The sequence below is a fragment of the Phyllostomus discolor genome, chromosome 10, assembly GCF_004126475.2.
Source record: "Phyllostomus discolor isolate MPI-MPIP mPhyDis1 chromosome 10, mPhyDis1.pri.v3, whole genome shotgun sequence".
In the NCBI taxonomy this organism is placed as follows: domain Eukaryota; kingdom Metazoa; phylum Chordata; class Mammalia; order Chiroptera; family Phyllostomidae; genus Phyllostomus; species Phyllostomus discolor.
Window position 1 is genome coordinate 71,027,097 of NC_040912.2, and position 13,055 is coordinate 71,040,151.

Genomic DNA, 13,055 nt, shown 5'->3' on the forward strand with positions numbered 1-13,055 from the left:
ACATGCATATTCCCAGAAAAAAGTTCTGAATGTAGGCAGGTTGGGCTCTAGGACAGGGATTGGCAAATTACCATGGGCCAAATCTAGCCTGCCACCTGTTTTTGTATAACCTTAAAGCTAAGACTAGTATTTACATTTTTAAATGGTTGAAAGAAAATCAAAAGTAGAGTATTTGTGACATTTGAAAATTATACAAAATTCAAATTTCAGTGTCCACACAATCATGATCACTCATTCAGGTATTGTTTGTGGCTGTCTTTAGTATGTGTTTGGCTACTGCTTTTGTGCCACAACAGCAGATTTGAGTAGTTGTGACAGAGTCCACATGACCTTCAAGCCTAAAATATTTACTATCCGGTTCTTTAAAGAAGAGTTTGCCAAATCTATGCTCTAGAAAATGATCACCTCATTCAAAATAGAGAATTCAAATTTATTTGTCATCAGAAATTCTTTCAGAATTCTTTCAATTTTCTATGGAGTCTAAAGTTACTCCATAGAGGGGGGAGGAAGACTAACTGGGAAGAGGCATAAGGGACCTTTCTGCAGTGATATTTCAATATAGAAGTAGGGGTTACAGTAATATAGGTATAAATTTGTGAATTTTATGGTATATAAAAGTATAGAAATTCAGAGGTTAAAAAAATGAATAAATACCAAGAGAAAAAGTAAAAAAATAAAGCTTTTTCAAAGATGTCTTACAGGGACTTCCAGCAAAATGGAGGAATAGGTGGACGCACCGTACCTCCTCGCACAACCAAGATTAGAACAACAATAATTTACAGACAGAATAACACCCAGAACTGACAGAGGATTTATCTGAATGGAAGTCAGACAGCCAAGAAGTTGAAGTAGGCCCGTACATCCAGACTGGTAGGAGTAGACGAGCAGGGTGGGCGTGGGGCTGGCGCGGGTCGGTGGCGCGCGGAGGTTGGGGAAAATTTGGTGCGAAATCGGCAGGACAGCCATCCAGGGCGCAAGAACACAGCGGTGATCCCTGAGTACGCAAGCTGCGGCTGGTGGACCCAGTGAGGCAGCGATTGTGGACCAGGGCAGAGCTCGCAGCCCAGGATTCCAGAGAAGGGTCTGAGCCAGGAGAATGGAACTACCGCCATTGTTCCCTCCCGTCCCCGCTCCCACCCCCACATATAACGTCACAATCTAGCGACTGGGGTGCACAGCCCTGGTGAACACCTAAGGCTCCGCCCCCCACCATAACAAGAGTGACCAGACCGAAAAAAAAAAAAGGAGAGACAGGGAAAGACATGTTTCCAACAGGGCAGATCAATCCCCCAGGGCTCATCCTTTTGAGCGACCAAGAAATAGCCAATCTATCAGATGCACAGTTCAAAACACTGGTGATCAGAAAGCTCACGGAATTGGTTGATTTTGGGCGCAATTTAGATGAAAGGATGCAGGTTACCATAAAAGAGATGCAGAAGATGCACGGAGGAGAGCCAATAGTGAAAGGAAGGAATCTGAGTCTCAAAACAATACAGTGGACCAGAAGGAAGATAGAATCAACCAAGCAGGAAAGCATGATGAAATAAGAATTCAAAAAATCGAGGAAAAGCTTAAGAGCATCCAGGACACCTTTAAACATTCCAACATCCGAATTATAGGGGTACCAGAATGGGAAGGGGAAAAGCAACAAATTGAGTATGTATTTGAACAAATAATAAAGGAGAAGTTCCCCAATCTGGCAAAGGGAACAGTCTTCCAAGAAATCCAAGGAGCGCAGAGAGCCCCAAAGAAGCTGGACCCAAGAAGAAACACACCAAGGCACATCATAACTACATTAGACAAGGTAAAAACGAAGGAGAGAATCCTAGAAGCAGCAAGAGATAAGGGGACAGTAACCTACAAATGAGTTCCCATCAGACTGTCAGCTGATTTCTCCAAAGAGACCTTACAGGAAAGAAGGGGCTGGAAAAAAGTATTCCAAGTCATGAAAGACAAGGACCTACATCCCAGATTGCTCTATCCAGCAAAACTCTCATTTAGAATGGAAGGGCAGATAAAGTGCTTTTCAGATAAGGTCAAGTTAAAGGAGTTCATCATCACCAAGCCCTTATTTTATGAAATGCTAAAGGGACTTATCTAAGAAAAGAAGATAAAGAAAAGACATGTATAGTAAAAGGACAGCAAACTCACAATTATTAACAACCACACCTAAAGCTAAACCAAAAGAAACTAAGTAAACACTAGAACAGGAACAGAACCACAGAAATGGAGGGCACATGGAGGGTTAGCAGCAGGGGGGTGGGAGGAGGAGAGAGGGGGAAAAGGTATAGAGAATAAGTAGCATAGAATGTAGGTTGAAAATAGATAGGGGGAGGGCAAGAATACTACAGGAAATGTAGAAGCTAAAGAACTCGTAAGCATGACACATGGACATGAACTAAAGGGGGGAAACGTGGGTGGGAGAGGGGGTACATGGTGGAGGGGAGAGAAGGGGGGAAATGGGACAACTGTAATAGCATAATCAATAAAATATATTTAAAAAAAGATGTCTTATAAATTACTTTATAATTCCCTAATGACAAACAGTACAAAATGAACAGATTACTTACAGATTTCAGCTGAATACCCTGTCTAATCTGGTCTAAAAGTGCATCCCTCCCAGAGCAGGAAACAGGTCGACTGTTCTGTTCCACCTTTTTTAGCTGAGCACCCTCTCTAATTTGATCTAAAAGAGCTGCTTTGTTTCCTGCAGGAGCTGGAACTTGATGGTCACCGTCAGAAGGGAGGCCTGGGGGAGGTGGTGGCCCAGGTGGCGGTGGAGGCGGAGGCGGTGGGGGTGGTGTCGCTGACCCTGTCATTGGCAGAAGTGGAGGTGGTGGTGGAGGAGGCCCTGAAGGTGCTGAGGAGGGAAGGGCTGGAGGTGGAGGAGGGTACATCCTATTTGGTGGCGGTGGCGGGACTCCTGCACCTGGCCTGGACGGAGGTGGTGGCGGCGGTGGTGGTGCAGCTGTGGGAGCTCTTGAAGGTGGTGGAGGAGGAGCGCCTCTTCCTCTGGCAGGAGGGGGAGGAGGGCCTGAGCTATGTGGAGGGGGAGGTGGGGGAGGGGGCCCTCCCCTCGAAGGTGGTGGAGGTGGTGGTGCTGAAATACAAACAAAAAACAAAAGCATGTTTTCTCCCCATAAACATCACACTGGAAAATTAACTCTAACATGTGTTTAAAGAAAAAAGCCTCATCTCTATTTTATTTTATAAAGATATCTGACCACAGATGGTATCTTATAATTTTATTTAGGTATACTTAGCTTAAAGATTACCTTCCCGTTGTTTCTTGAAAAAATATTAGCTAAAGCAGTAAATTTAGTTTTTAGGAATCAGCACCACTTCCAAAAGTAAAGCAATACAAACCTTTTTATATAATAACAAAATTAAACAATAAAATTAAATATTTTTGTCCATAAGCATTATTTTACATTTTAATAAAAATGAATGGATACCTTCTTTTTAAGAAATCATGTGCTTAACATGATTTATAAAACATGTTGTTATAAAACAACATATCTAGTTGTTTTATAAAAATAATTCACATTCAGATTTAAATAGCTAGTATAGCGTAACTTAGTAGAATTTATTCATAGTAATCTGGGCTAAACACAAATACTTCTTTTAAAATATAAAGCTATGTCACCTAACTTACATCTGTACCTTATGTCCTACATTTTCTAGATATATACTACATAACTATAATACATATCTTACATAAATGTAATATAAAAATATAATACAATTTACTATAATAATTTATAATATATGATATCCTATAATCTAAAAGATGGTCAGTAATTCTAAATATAGCATTAGGGAGGCTGGTTACTCAATTGAAATGTTCAACTATTTATTCAGGAGATAAGAACTATTAACAAATTAACTTGAAAATTACTAATGCTACAAAATTAAAGTTATTGATAAAATATTAACATTATTCTGGCATTAATATTTTATTTATTTATGTATAGATAGAGGGGAAGGGATGGAGAAAGAGAGGCAGAGAAACATCAGTATGTAGTTGCCTCTTGCACACCCTCTTCTGGGTATCGGGTCCACAACCCAGGCATGTGCCCTGACTGGGAACCCAACTGGCGACCCTTTGGTTTTCAGGCCAGGACTCTATCCAGTAAGCCACACCAGCCAGTGCAACATATTTTTTTGATTTCCCCCCAGTATTCCCCTCTGCCCTGCACACCGCCTCCCACTCGCATTCCCCCCTTTTAGTTCATGTCCATGGGTCACACATATGAGTTCTTCGGCTTCTACATTTCCTATACTATTCTGAAACTCCCCTGTCTATTTTCTACCTACTATTCATGCTACTTATTCTCTGTACCTTTTCCCCTTCTCTACTCCTTTCACTCCCCTGCTGATAACCCTCCATGTGATTTCCATTTCTGTGGTTCTGTTCCTGTTATAGTTGTTTGCTTAGTTTTTCTGTTTGTTTGTTTGTTTGTTTTTTTTTTAGGTTCAGTTGTTATTAGGTTTTGTTGTCTTTTTTATTGTTCATTTCTTTGACCTTCTTTTTCTTAGATAAGTGCCTTTAACATTTCATATAATAAAGGCTGGGTGATTATGAACTCCTTTAACTTGACCTTATCTGGGAGGCACTTTATCTGCCCCTCTATTAATACCTCTTTATAGCCACTTCTTGCCTGTAAGGTTTCTTTCGAGAAACCAGCTGATAGTCTTATGGGAACTCCTTTGCAGGTAACTCTTCTTTTCTCTTGCTGCTTTTAAGATTCTCTCCTTATCTTTAATCTTGGGTAACTTAATGATGATGTGCCTTGGTATGTTCCTCTTTGGGTTCAATTTCTTTGGGACTCTCTGAGTTTCCTAGATTTCTGAAAGTCTATTTCCTTGGCCAGATTGGAGTTTATATTTAATATTTTTATTATTATAGTTAACTGAAAGTATAAGATACAACAATTCAAAGTACAAATTTATATTTCTAGAGGCATGATTTTACTAACAGTAACAATATACACATATTTATATAATGATGAAGTTCATTATTTCTCCATTAATTAAAAAACTGAATGGAAAATTACCTATTTTTACGATTAGAGAAATGCTAGAATCCATAACAGCTATTTGTATATATTTATACAAACTATAACATATTATTGATAGTTCTACAATCTATACAAATATCTATCTTAATTACAAATAACAATAATGCAACCGAAGAGGGGAGGAAAAAAAACTTTCTTTAAAGGAAATAAAAATGGCATGTTCCAGTTTCATTCGGGACAGTCATGGAAACATGCTATTAAAAATATGCTATCGAATATAAACATTAAATGAAGTGTGCAGAAAAGCCAAATGCATAAGAGTATTGTCGCCTGGCACACAAACTTTTATAACTAAAAACAATACATATAGCTGAAACAGGAGGCCCACACTGAGGGATGCTTTTATGATTTACACTCAAGGCTCAAGGCAGACTGGAGGGGTCTACACGTCTCGGCTAAGGTATGTCCAACTTTCCCACCACATCCAAAGCAAGGAGAACTGTTCTAGCATATTCTGTAAAAAAGGGCAAAACTAAGAAGATACACATTATATATGTATTATACACACTCCCTGAATAAGAGAGTACATCAAACCCTTCAAGCAGATACAAAGACTTCATTTTAGTCAGTTTAAGATTCGAATTTCAAATACTAATGATATGTGTCTAGACTGACACTTATTTCTTTAGTAGAAAGAAGTTCCTTTAAACTTGCAGTAAGTACATTTATTGGAATAATTTGGGATATAGCTAATACCCATTTAAAATAACTGCTCAGAGATATAAGAGCCTAAATTTATAGCGAATAAATGCATCCAGTTTTGGGTATAGCACAAGGTCAGCATTTCTATTATCTTGAAAAGTGACTGGAAATGTGTCTATATTTTTGCGAGGAAAGGTGAAATAACTAAGTTCACATTTAATTCTAGGCTCAATGCTGGTTAGGTTTACCCATCCCAAACATTTGCTAAGCAGATACCACACAACACTATGAAAAAGTCTGATGGCCTAGAGATTTTCAAAACTCTAAGTGTCACCACGAACAGGAGAATCAGAATGACAATAATATTTTTTAGATCACATAAAAATTGTTTTTATGATCAAAACTCAGTTAACACAAAAATACTGAAATTTACAGGAAAAACCATGTCTTGATGGTACACTATTAACAAAGGTCAATACATTCAAATAAGTTTCAGATCAATATTAAGAATAATTAGTATATTACCCTATAGATATCTGATATTAATAGGTATTATAAGCCAAAATTATAAAATAATACTTAAAAGCAGTATTATACAATTCAGGAAACATTAAAGAACTGCTCTCATGCACTCAACAAGATAAAGCAAACAGAAAAATGTTATTCAACACTAATTAAAATTTATGGGAATACTAACAACTCTGAGTAGACATTTATATGATTAAGTATTCATGTTTAGTCCTCCGTCCCTACCCAAAATGTAAAAATGTAAGTATATTTTAAATAGGATATTAAATAATACCATGTGTGAAAAGCAATCACTATATAATAAAAGCAACAGTGGTGCTGTGGGATAACTACAGTTTTAAAAAATGCACAGACTTTCAATAAAATTATCTAAATTACAGACAAAATAGCAGCTCTGACTCTTACAGAAACAAATTTTCTTTTTACTTTAAGCATCTCTAGGCCCAAAACACCGATTTGAGTAAAGGGCAGAAACCCTCACAGGATGTTAGATCTGGTGGCAGGACAAGTGAACTCCAGCTTCTCTGAAAATAAACACACCACACCATGCACAAGGTAGTGCACTGGGTCAAATGACAAGGCACATACATACCACTCCACTGTAGGGTACCTACAGGGCAGATGATTAAGAGTTAACGGACTTCAGGCAATTGCACAGGTACACACAAAGAACATATACTTAAAATCACAAGTCTGGTACTTTTTATAAATCTGATTACATAATTTTATAAAATTAAGTTAAATTTAAGAGATTTGATTCAATAGATTTTATAGACAACTTCATTAACTTCTAATTTTTTCATACTTCTATAAACATTCTATGCTCTGCCTAGGCAGTTTTTCTTCATTAAAAGGAAGTATCTTTGTTACTTTTCCTTAAAAAAAAATTTTTATCTTCTATAAAAATCACTGTTTGGTGTCTAAAAGTTTCCACACTAGGATTAGGCTCTTGAGTGTGATAATTAACTTTGTTTCCGATGCTGTTTTTTAATGCTTGTGTCTTTTTGTTGTTGTTGTTTTAGGTAATTTCACTGAGGAAAGGCCTTGCTTACTTTGATGCTTTAAAAACAGCTAAAATGACAAGCAGTTATAATCACGTTTAAAAAACCAAACCCAATAAGGTTAATATAGTCAACTCTTAGTTACAAGTATTCAGATGAGGTGTAGTGGTATGAATGGTCTAACAAATGTCACCAATAATGCACATTTACAAAGGCAGTGAACTCAGAGAGCCCCTGAGCATCTGGTGGTATATAAAGTGAAGGTGAGGGGTAACAGTGGAGAAAAAGAGAGTCAAGAAACACACACGAGTGTCCTCAAGACCTTCAATCATCTAACTGTGACTTCCTCTGGGAGCATTTATAACAATGGTACAGTGCTCAAGATGTTTTTACCAACAGTCCACAGAATTTGAAAATGTAATTTTTCCACAAAATAAGACAAATTAGCACAATACTGCTTTCAGTAGAACTAGCATTGTGTTTCCACAATAGTAATTATGACTGAATACCTGTTTATATAGCTGTTTCCAGATGAGGCCATCAGATTTCTGAGGCCTGAAACTATGCATTCCAATACCCTGGGTAGTGACTAGTACTGGCATAGTAATATTTACTGAATATATGAAAGGATGAATGAACAAATCAAAGAGTAAATGAACATCAGCAGTGAGAAAGATTCAGGTAAATCAAATACCAAAGTTAAAATGAGACATAACTTCTTCCGAAGAATGAATCGATTAGCTAGAGCTTTTGCATTGCTAAGCTGTTCTTATGAGTATACAAAAACAAAGAAATAAAGCAGCACCAGATAAATAGGGTGGCAAAGGAACAACTGTCATATTAGAGAACTTAGACTTACTGTATTCATATCTGATTGAAAATTATTAGGATAATTTAAAATACAAAGTGCTTTGATCTTAAAAGGTTGGAAATTATTTGTGCTCTAAGGTACCAAAGGACAAATTTTCTATTTTATCTAAGAAAAAAATGTATTGGAAAATAAATAGAAATATATTTGTTATTTATATTATGAAAATGCTTACACTCTACTGAGTAGGCAGTGATTATATTTAAATCACTACTTCTGAATTGTAATAAAAACTCTAAGTTTCATTAAGTAAAATATTAGGCAACTATACTTTATTCTAAAATAAAGCAGCCAAAAAATTCTGTACAGATTTTTATAAATTTAATGTAAGGCATTTTAGTAACAAGCAAAACTTTGTCAAGTCTTTAATTATACCAAGATAATGTAAAATATAGCACACTGGGCCAAATGAGTTCTGAATAAATTCAAACATTTGTTTAAGGAAGGTTCATAATAACAGTGTGTATAGTTGTCTTCCATAAAATTGACCTCAACATTCATTAAGGGAAAAAAGATTAGAATTCCTAAACAGAAGAAAAAATTACCTTGCCTTCGTAGTTCATTTTTAACAGCTTCAACACCTCCTGTTTTTTCAATGAAATCATATATGACTTTTGATGTTTCTCTGTCTTTAAGTTGTGCCTCTGAGATTCCACACATGTCAAAAAGATTCTTCAATTCTGGATCCAAATTATTCAGCTACAACAGATAAAATAACTGCTAACTATAAAATCCCAATTTTGAAAAACAAGCATAATAAAATTTAATTCTTATTTGTGCTCTTTATGAAATTATTTTGTTTATAAACTCTTAATATGGTTACATTATTTATATGCTAACTAAACTTTCTTATTTAAAAAACAAGAATTGGGAATGTAAGAATTGGTTTTATATTTTATCTCAATTCTTTTTTATTCCTTGCCTTCGAAATCAGGGCATCTCATTTACATTTTTTCTAACCCATTTATGACTCAGACATATTTAATGCTCAACTATTCCACCTTATCCTAAATAAGACGTAGTTGTAACCACAAATAAATACCAAACCCCCCCACAAATCCATTTGAAAATTTGAGGGCAAGACCTATAACCCTAAGGACCCTGTACAGTGCCCAACACACAGAGGAACTCAATGCTTGTGGAGTTCATTCTGTAGTTATAACAAAACAACCAAAAGGATTTTTAACCTGAATAACAAATATTTCTTTTCAAAGTAATTTTTCCAAATCCTGACTGTCTGTCCAATGTGAAATACATATTAGGTAACAAAATAGAGATAAAATGTTAAAACATTTTTTTTTGCCTTAAGTTTCATCTATTTTGCTCACAGTACTATAAGTTAATGAATGATGAAGTTGCCAAAAAGAATAGTAGAATGAAAACATCTGGCTAATTCAACAACTGGATATTCAGAATTTGATTATAGTACTTTTCAATAATTTGGCATGTATGTATCTCCTTGAAATAATGACTGAGCAGAAATAATCTCCTCTTTGCTTTAAAAATGCAAGGATTTTACCTATACAGTACTTAAGGCCAAGGCATACAAAAACTTTCTCTTTAGAGGCTTCCCCACAAATGACAGAGCAACACCGTGGTGTCAAACCTCAGTGGTATATGTACATAAACACATTCAAATAAACACTAAAATTCACCAAAAAATAAACTGAAAAGAAGAATCTAAAGATAGGCTATAACATACCCACATATTTAGAATAATAATGCTTATGGCTTGAAAAGATACTTACATCAAAGCCAGTATTTGGATCCCAACCAACATGCCCAATGTGCCTAAAGTAGAAGGTGGGGAAAAAATGCACAGTGGGCATGAAAAACAGGACATATATGAAATCCAATCCGCCCGGTGAATTGTTGGCCTTAACAGACAGTTCTCAGACACATAACCATATTCAGGGAAAAACTGCTCAAGTGGTCAGTCAGGAGACCAGGATTCTAGACCAGACTCTGCTACTTAGTCTTCATCAACATTTTTTGTACAATCCTTCTGCCCATTCATTTCCATAACTGTCAGACTAGCATACAGATATAAACATTATACACAGGAGAGGAAAGGAATTTTGTAATGAGCTAATAAAATAATGCCTGCTAGAGATTGTTCGTGTCTCTTGAAAATTCATGTCAAAACCTAATCTTCAATGTGACAGTATTTAGAGATGAGAATTTCAGAAAATGATTATGAGGATGGATCCCTCATGAACAAGATTAGTGCCTTTAAAAAAGAGGCCCCAAGAGCTCCCTCACCCTGTCTTAACATGAGAAGACAGAGCAAGAAAACACCCATCCATGAGCCAGGAAGTGGGGCCTCACCAGACACCAAATGTTGCTGGTGCCTTGATCTTCAACTTCTCAGCCTCCAAAACTGCAGAAAATAGACTTCTGTTGTTTATAAGCCAGCCCGTCTATGGTGTATGGTACTCTACTACAGCAGCCCAGACACACTAGGACAATGCCTCTAGGCAACTGCCAAATATCATTTTCTCTAGAGAAAAGAGAAATCATTTTTATGTCCAAACAATTAAAGAAACAAGTTTATCTAATTTTTCTTTTCTGATGAGTGAAAAAGTAAATAAACTGTAAGATTCACAGAAAGTCCACTGAGCAACAGCTTTAAAAAACAAAACAGAACTCCTATGTTACAGGAAATGGAGTAGCTGAAGAACCTACGCATGATGCAGGCACATGAACAAGGGTGAGGGGACTGCCTCAGGGAGTAGTGGGTGCTGGGTGGAGGGGAGTGAAGGGGGGAAAACTGGGACAACTCTAATAGCCTAATAAATAAAACCTAATTTTAAAAAGAAGATAAAATAAAACTCCAACAAAATCTAACTAAAATATATGTAAGTGACAAATTTAAGGGTCGTATTGAAAAGAAAATAAAGTTTTCTAACAAGTTAAAAATCAAAAGCCATAATGAATAAATAAAAAATAAAGATTAAAAACAACAAAAGAACTATCTTACTGGAAGTTGCTTGGTGTTCCAATATCTGCCTTGGTTAATCTCTTCTTTTTAGCTTTTCCTTTTTTCTTTTCTTTGGTATGGGAGATATTGTTGACTTGACCATAAAATCTATTGGTTGTGATTTCTGGATTTTTTATGTCAACTGTTGCCATGGGTAGATTAGGACCTGTAAATAAAGTCAAAATAATACATAAAAAATATAATTTAATATAACAAGTATTACAATCATAACTTATAACTTAAATGTCTTTTTTAAAGTAGGAGCACTTCATTATTATAAATTATTTAGATTTTAAACTTGCCAGCTAATTTTTTTAAAACAATAAAAGAACTACCTACATTTAAAAAACCTATAAATTCTTAAACATATTAGTACATAGATACATAGATACATTTTAAAACATACCTGTATTTTTATAACATTAAATTTGACTGTAATAGCCTCAATTCCAACAGATTAGTCATTGATAAAGTGGTACATATTACATGACAAGGTTAGGAAAAGTGAAAGAGCCATTTACTTTTAAATCTAAGAAATCTAGTCTTACCTCTTTGTTTTATTTCAGTAGTTCATGAGAAAAAAAGTACTTATGCAATCATTGCTATTCTTTTCCCAAACTGCCCAATTTAAGTCCAGTAATATGTTCCCATCAGTATATACACATACACTTTGACTACAAGAAGTATAGAGTTCAAAAATTTAAAATGAAAAAAAAAAATTCTCAAAGCTCTCATCTCATTTTCAGCGGCATCAACAGTAAAAATATCTCAGCCACCTTCAGATACTATTAATAGCATCTTTAAGAGTTACATTAAATGTAGCACAAACCTGTTTTATGAATCACAAAAATATTCTTGGTCTTAAAAGCATGAAAGTCTGAACAGCATGTGTTCCACTTAAACATTCATTCTAGAGTTACCTGAAGAGGAGGAACACATGTTCCTTAGGGGTCCCATTTCAATATACAACTAACTCTAAAATACCCCCAAACAGACCAAAGTCCTCTGAGGTGATTAATGACAGCTTTCAAAATGCTGTATAAAATACAATCATCACTGTGCAGAAAAACAGCAACACAGCAGGTCTGACACTGCTATCCTTTATAAGGCCTGCTTGCAAGGTTGGCCTTTAGTTGCTCTCTGTGAATTTGGATTTCAAGAGGGTTCTCATTATTCCCTGGTAAGACAGGCTCACTGTTTCCGAACTGTTTGCAGTAACAAAGTGGTTTATGCTAAATACCTGCTTTCCTGCTCTAAGATTAGAATCTTGGTATGTACTATACGTAATCAGCAACCTATGTGTCTAGCCACCTGAGCTTTAAACCATAAACTGAGGCTCTAACAGCCTTCTTCTTTAGGCAACATTTCACATGAGTTTTCACAATTCATTACTGGAGAAGTGAAGTTTACCCTTGTGACTTCGGTGAGAGAACTCTTGTGTGAATTCCCCCAGAGTTCACCTATGTGCCTTCCCCATTGTTGATTTTATTATACATCCTTTCACTGTCATAAATATTTGCCACGAGTCCAGCCATTGTTAATATGAAGAGAATGGTTCTACAACATTAATATAACCTGACAGCCAAGGAGAGAGGCCTGGAATGGGCATGGGTGAACAATGACAACTTTACTGTACTACTAGTCATTGTTTACTGACACCACTGAGTGAGCATGTGTACTGTGTGGCTGTTGCATTCAAAATGACAGGCTAAGTAGAGCAATGACCCTGCATCAAATTGTGCTTTAAGTATGAACATTCCTCTGCGGAAACTATTCAGATGATTCAGAAGGCCTCAGCTATGGGATGCTATGACTGCCAGCTTCATCACGACAACATGCCACTCATGCATCATGCCTCGTGCAGAATTTTTTTGTGAAACATCAAACCATCCAGGTGACTCAGCCTCCCTGAAGGCCAGATTTGGTGCCCTGTGACTTCTGGATTTTCCTGAAAC

The 13,055-nt window shown here is 36.2% G+C and overlaps 1 protein-coding gene across 1 annotated transcript in view; it reads right to left on the minus strand.

Annotated features, from left to right (window-relative positions):
- The window catches only part of WASL (WASP like actin nucleation promoting factor), a 66,894-nt gene that overhangs the window by 11,186 nt on the left and 42,653 nt on the right, over nt 1-13,055 (minus strand). The window contains exons 6-9 of the mRNA XM_028525177.2: nt 11,101-11,266; nt 9,869-9,911; nt 8,666-8,819; nt 2,571-3,100 (exon numbers count right to left, since the gene is read on the minus strand). Of these exons, the coding sequence (XP_028380978.1) occupies nt 2,571-3,100; nt 8,666-8,819; nt 9,869-9,911; nt 11,101-11,266 (893 nt within the window). The remainder of the gene's footprint in view (nt 1-2,570; nt 3,101-8,665; nt 8,820-9,868; nt 9,912-11,100; nt 11,267-13,055) is intronic.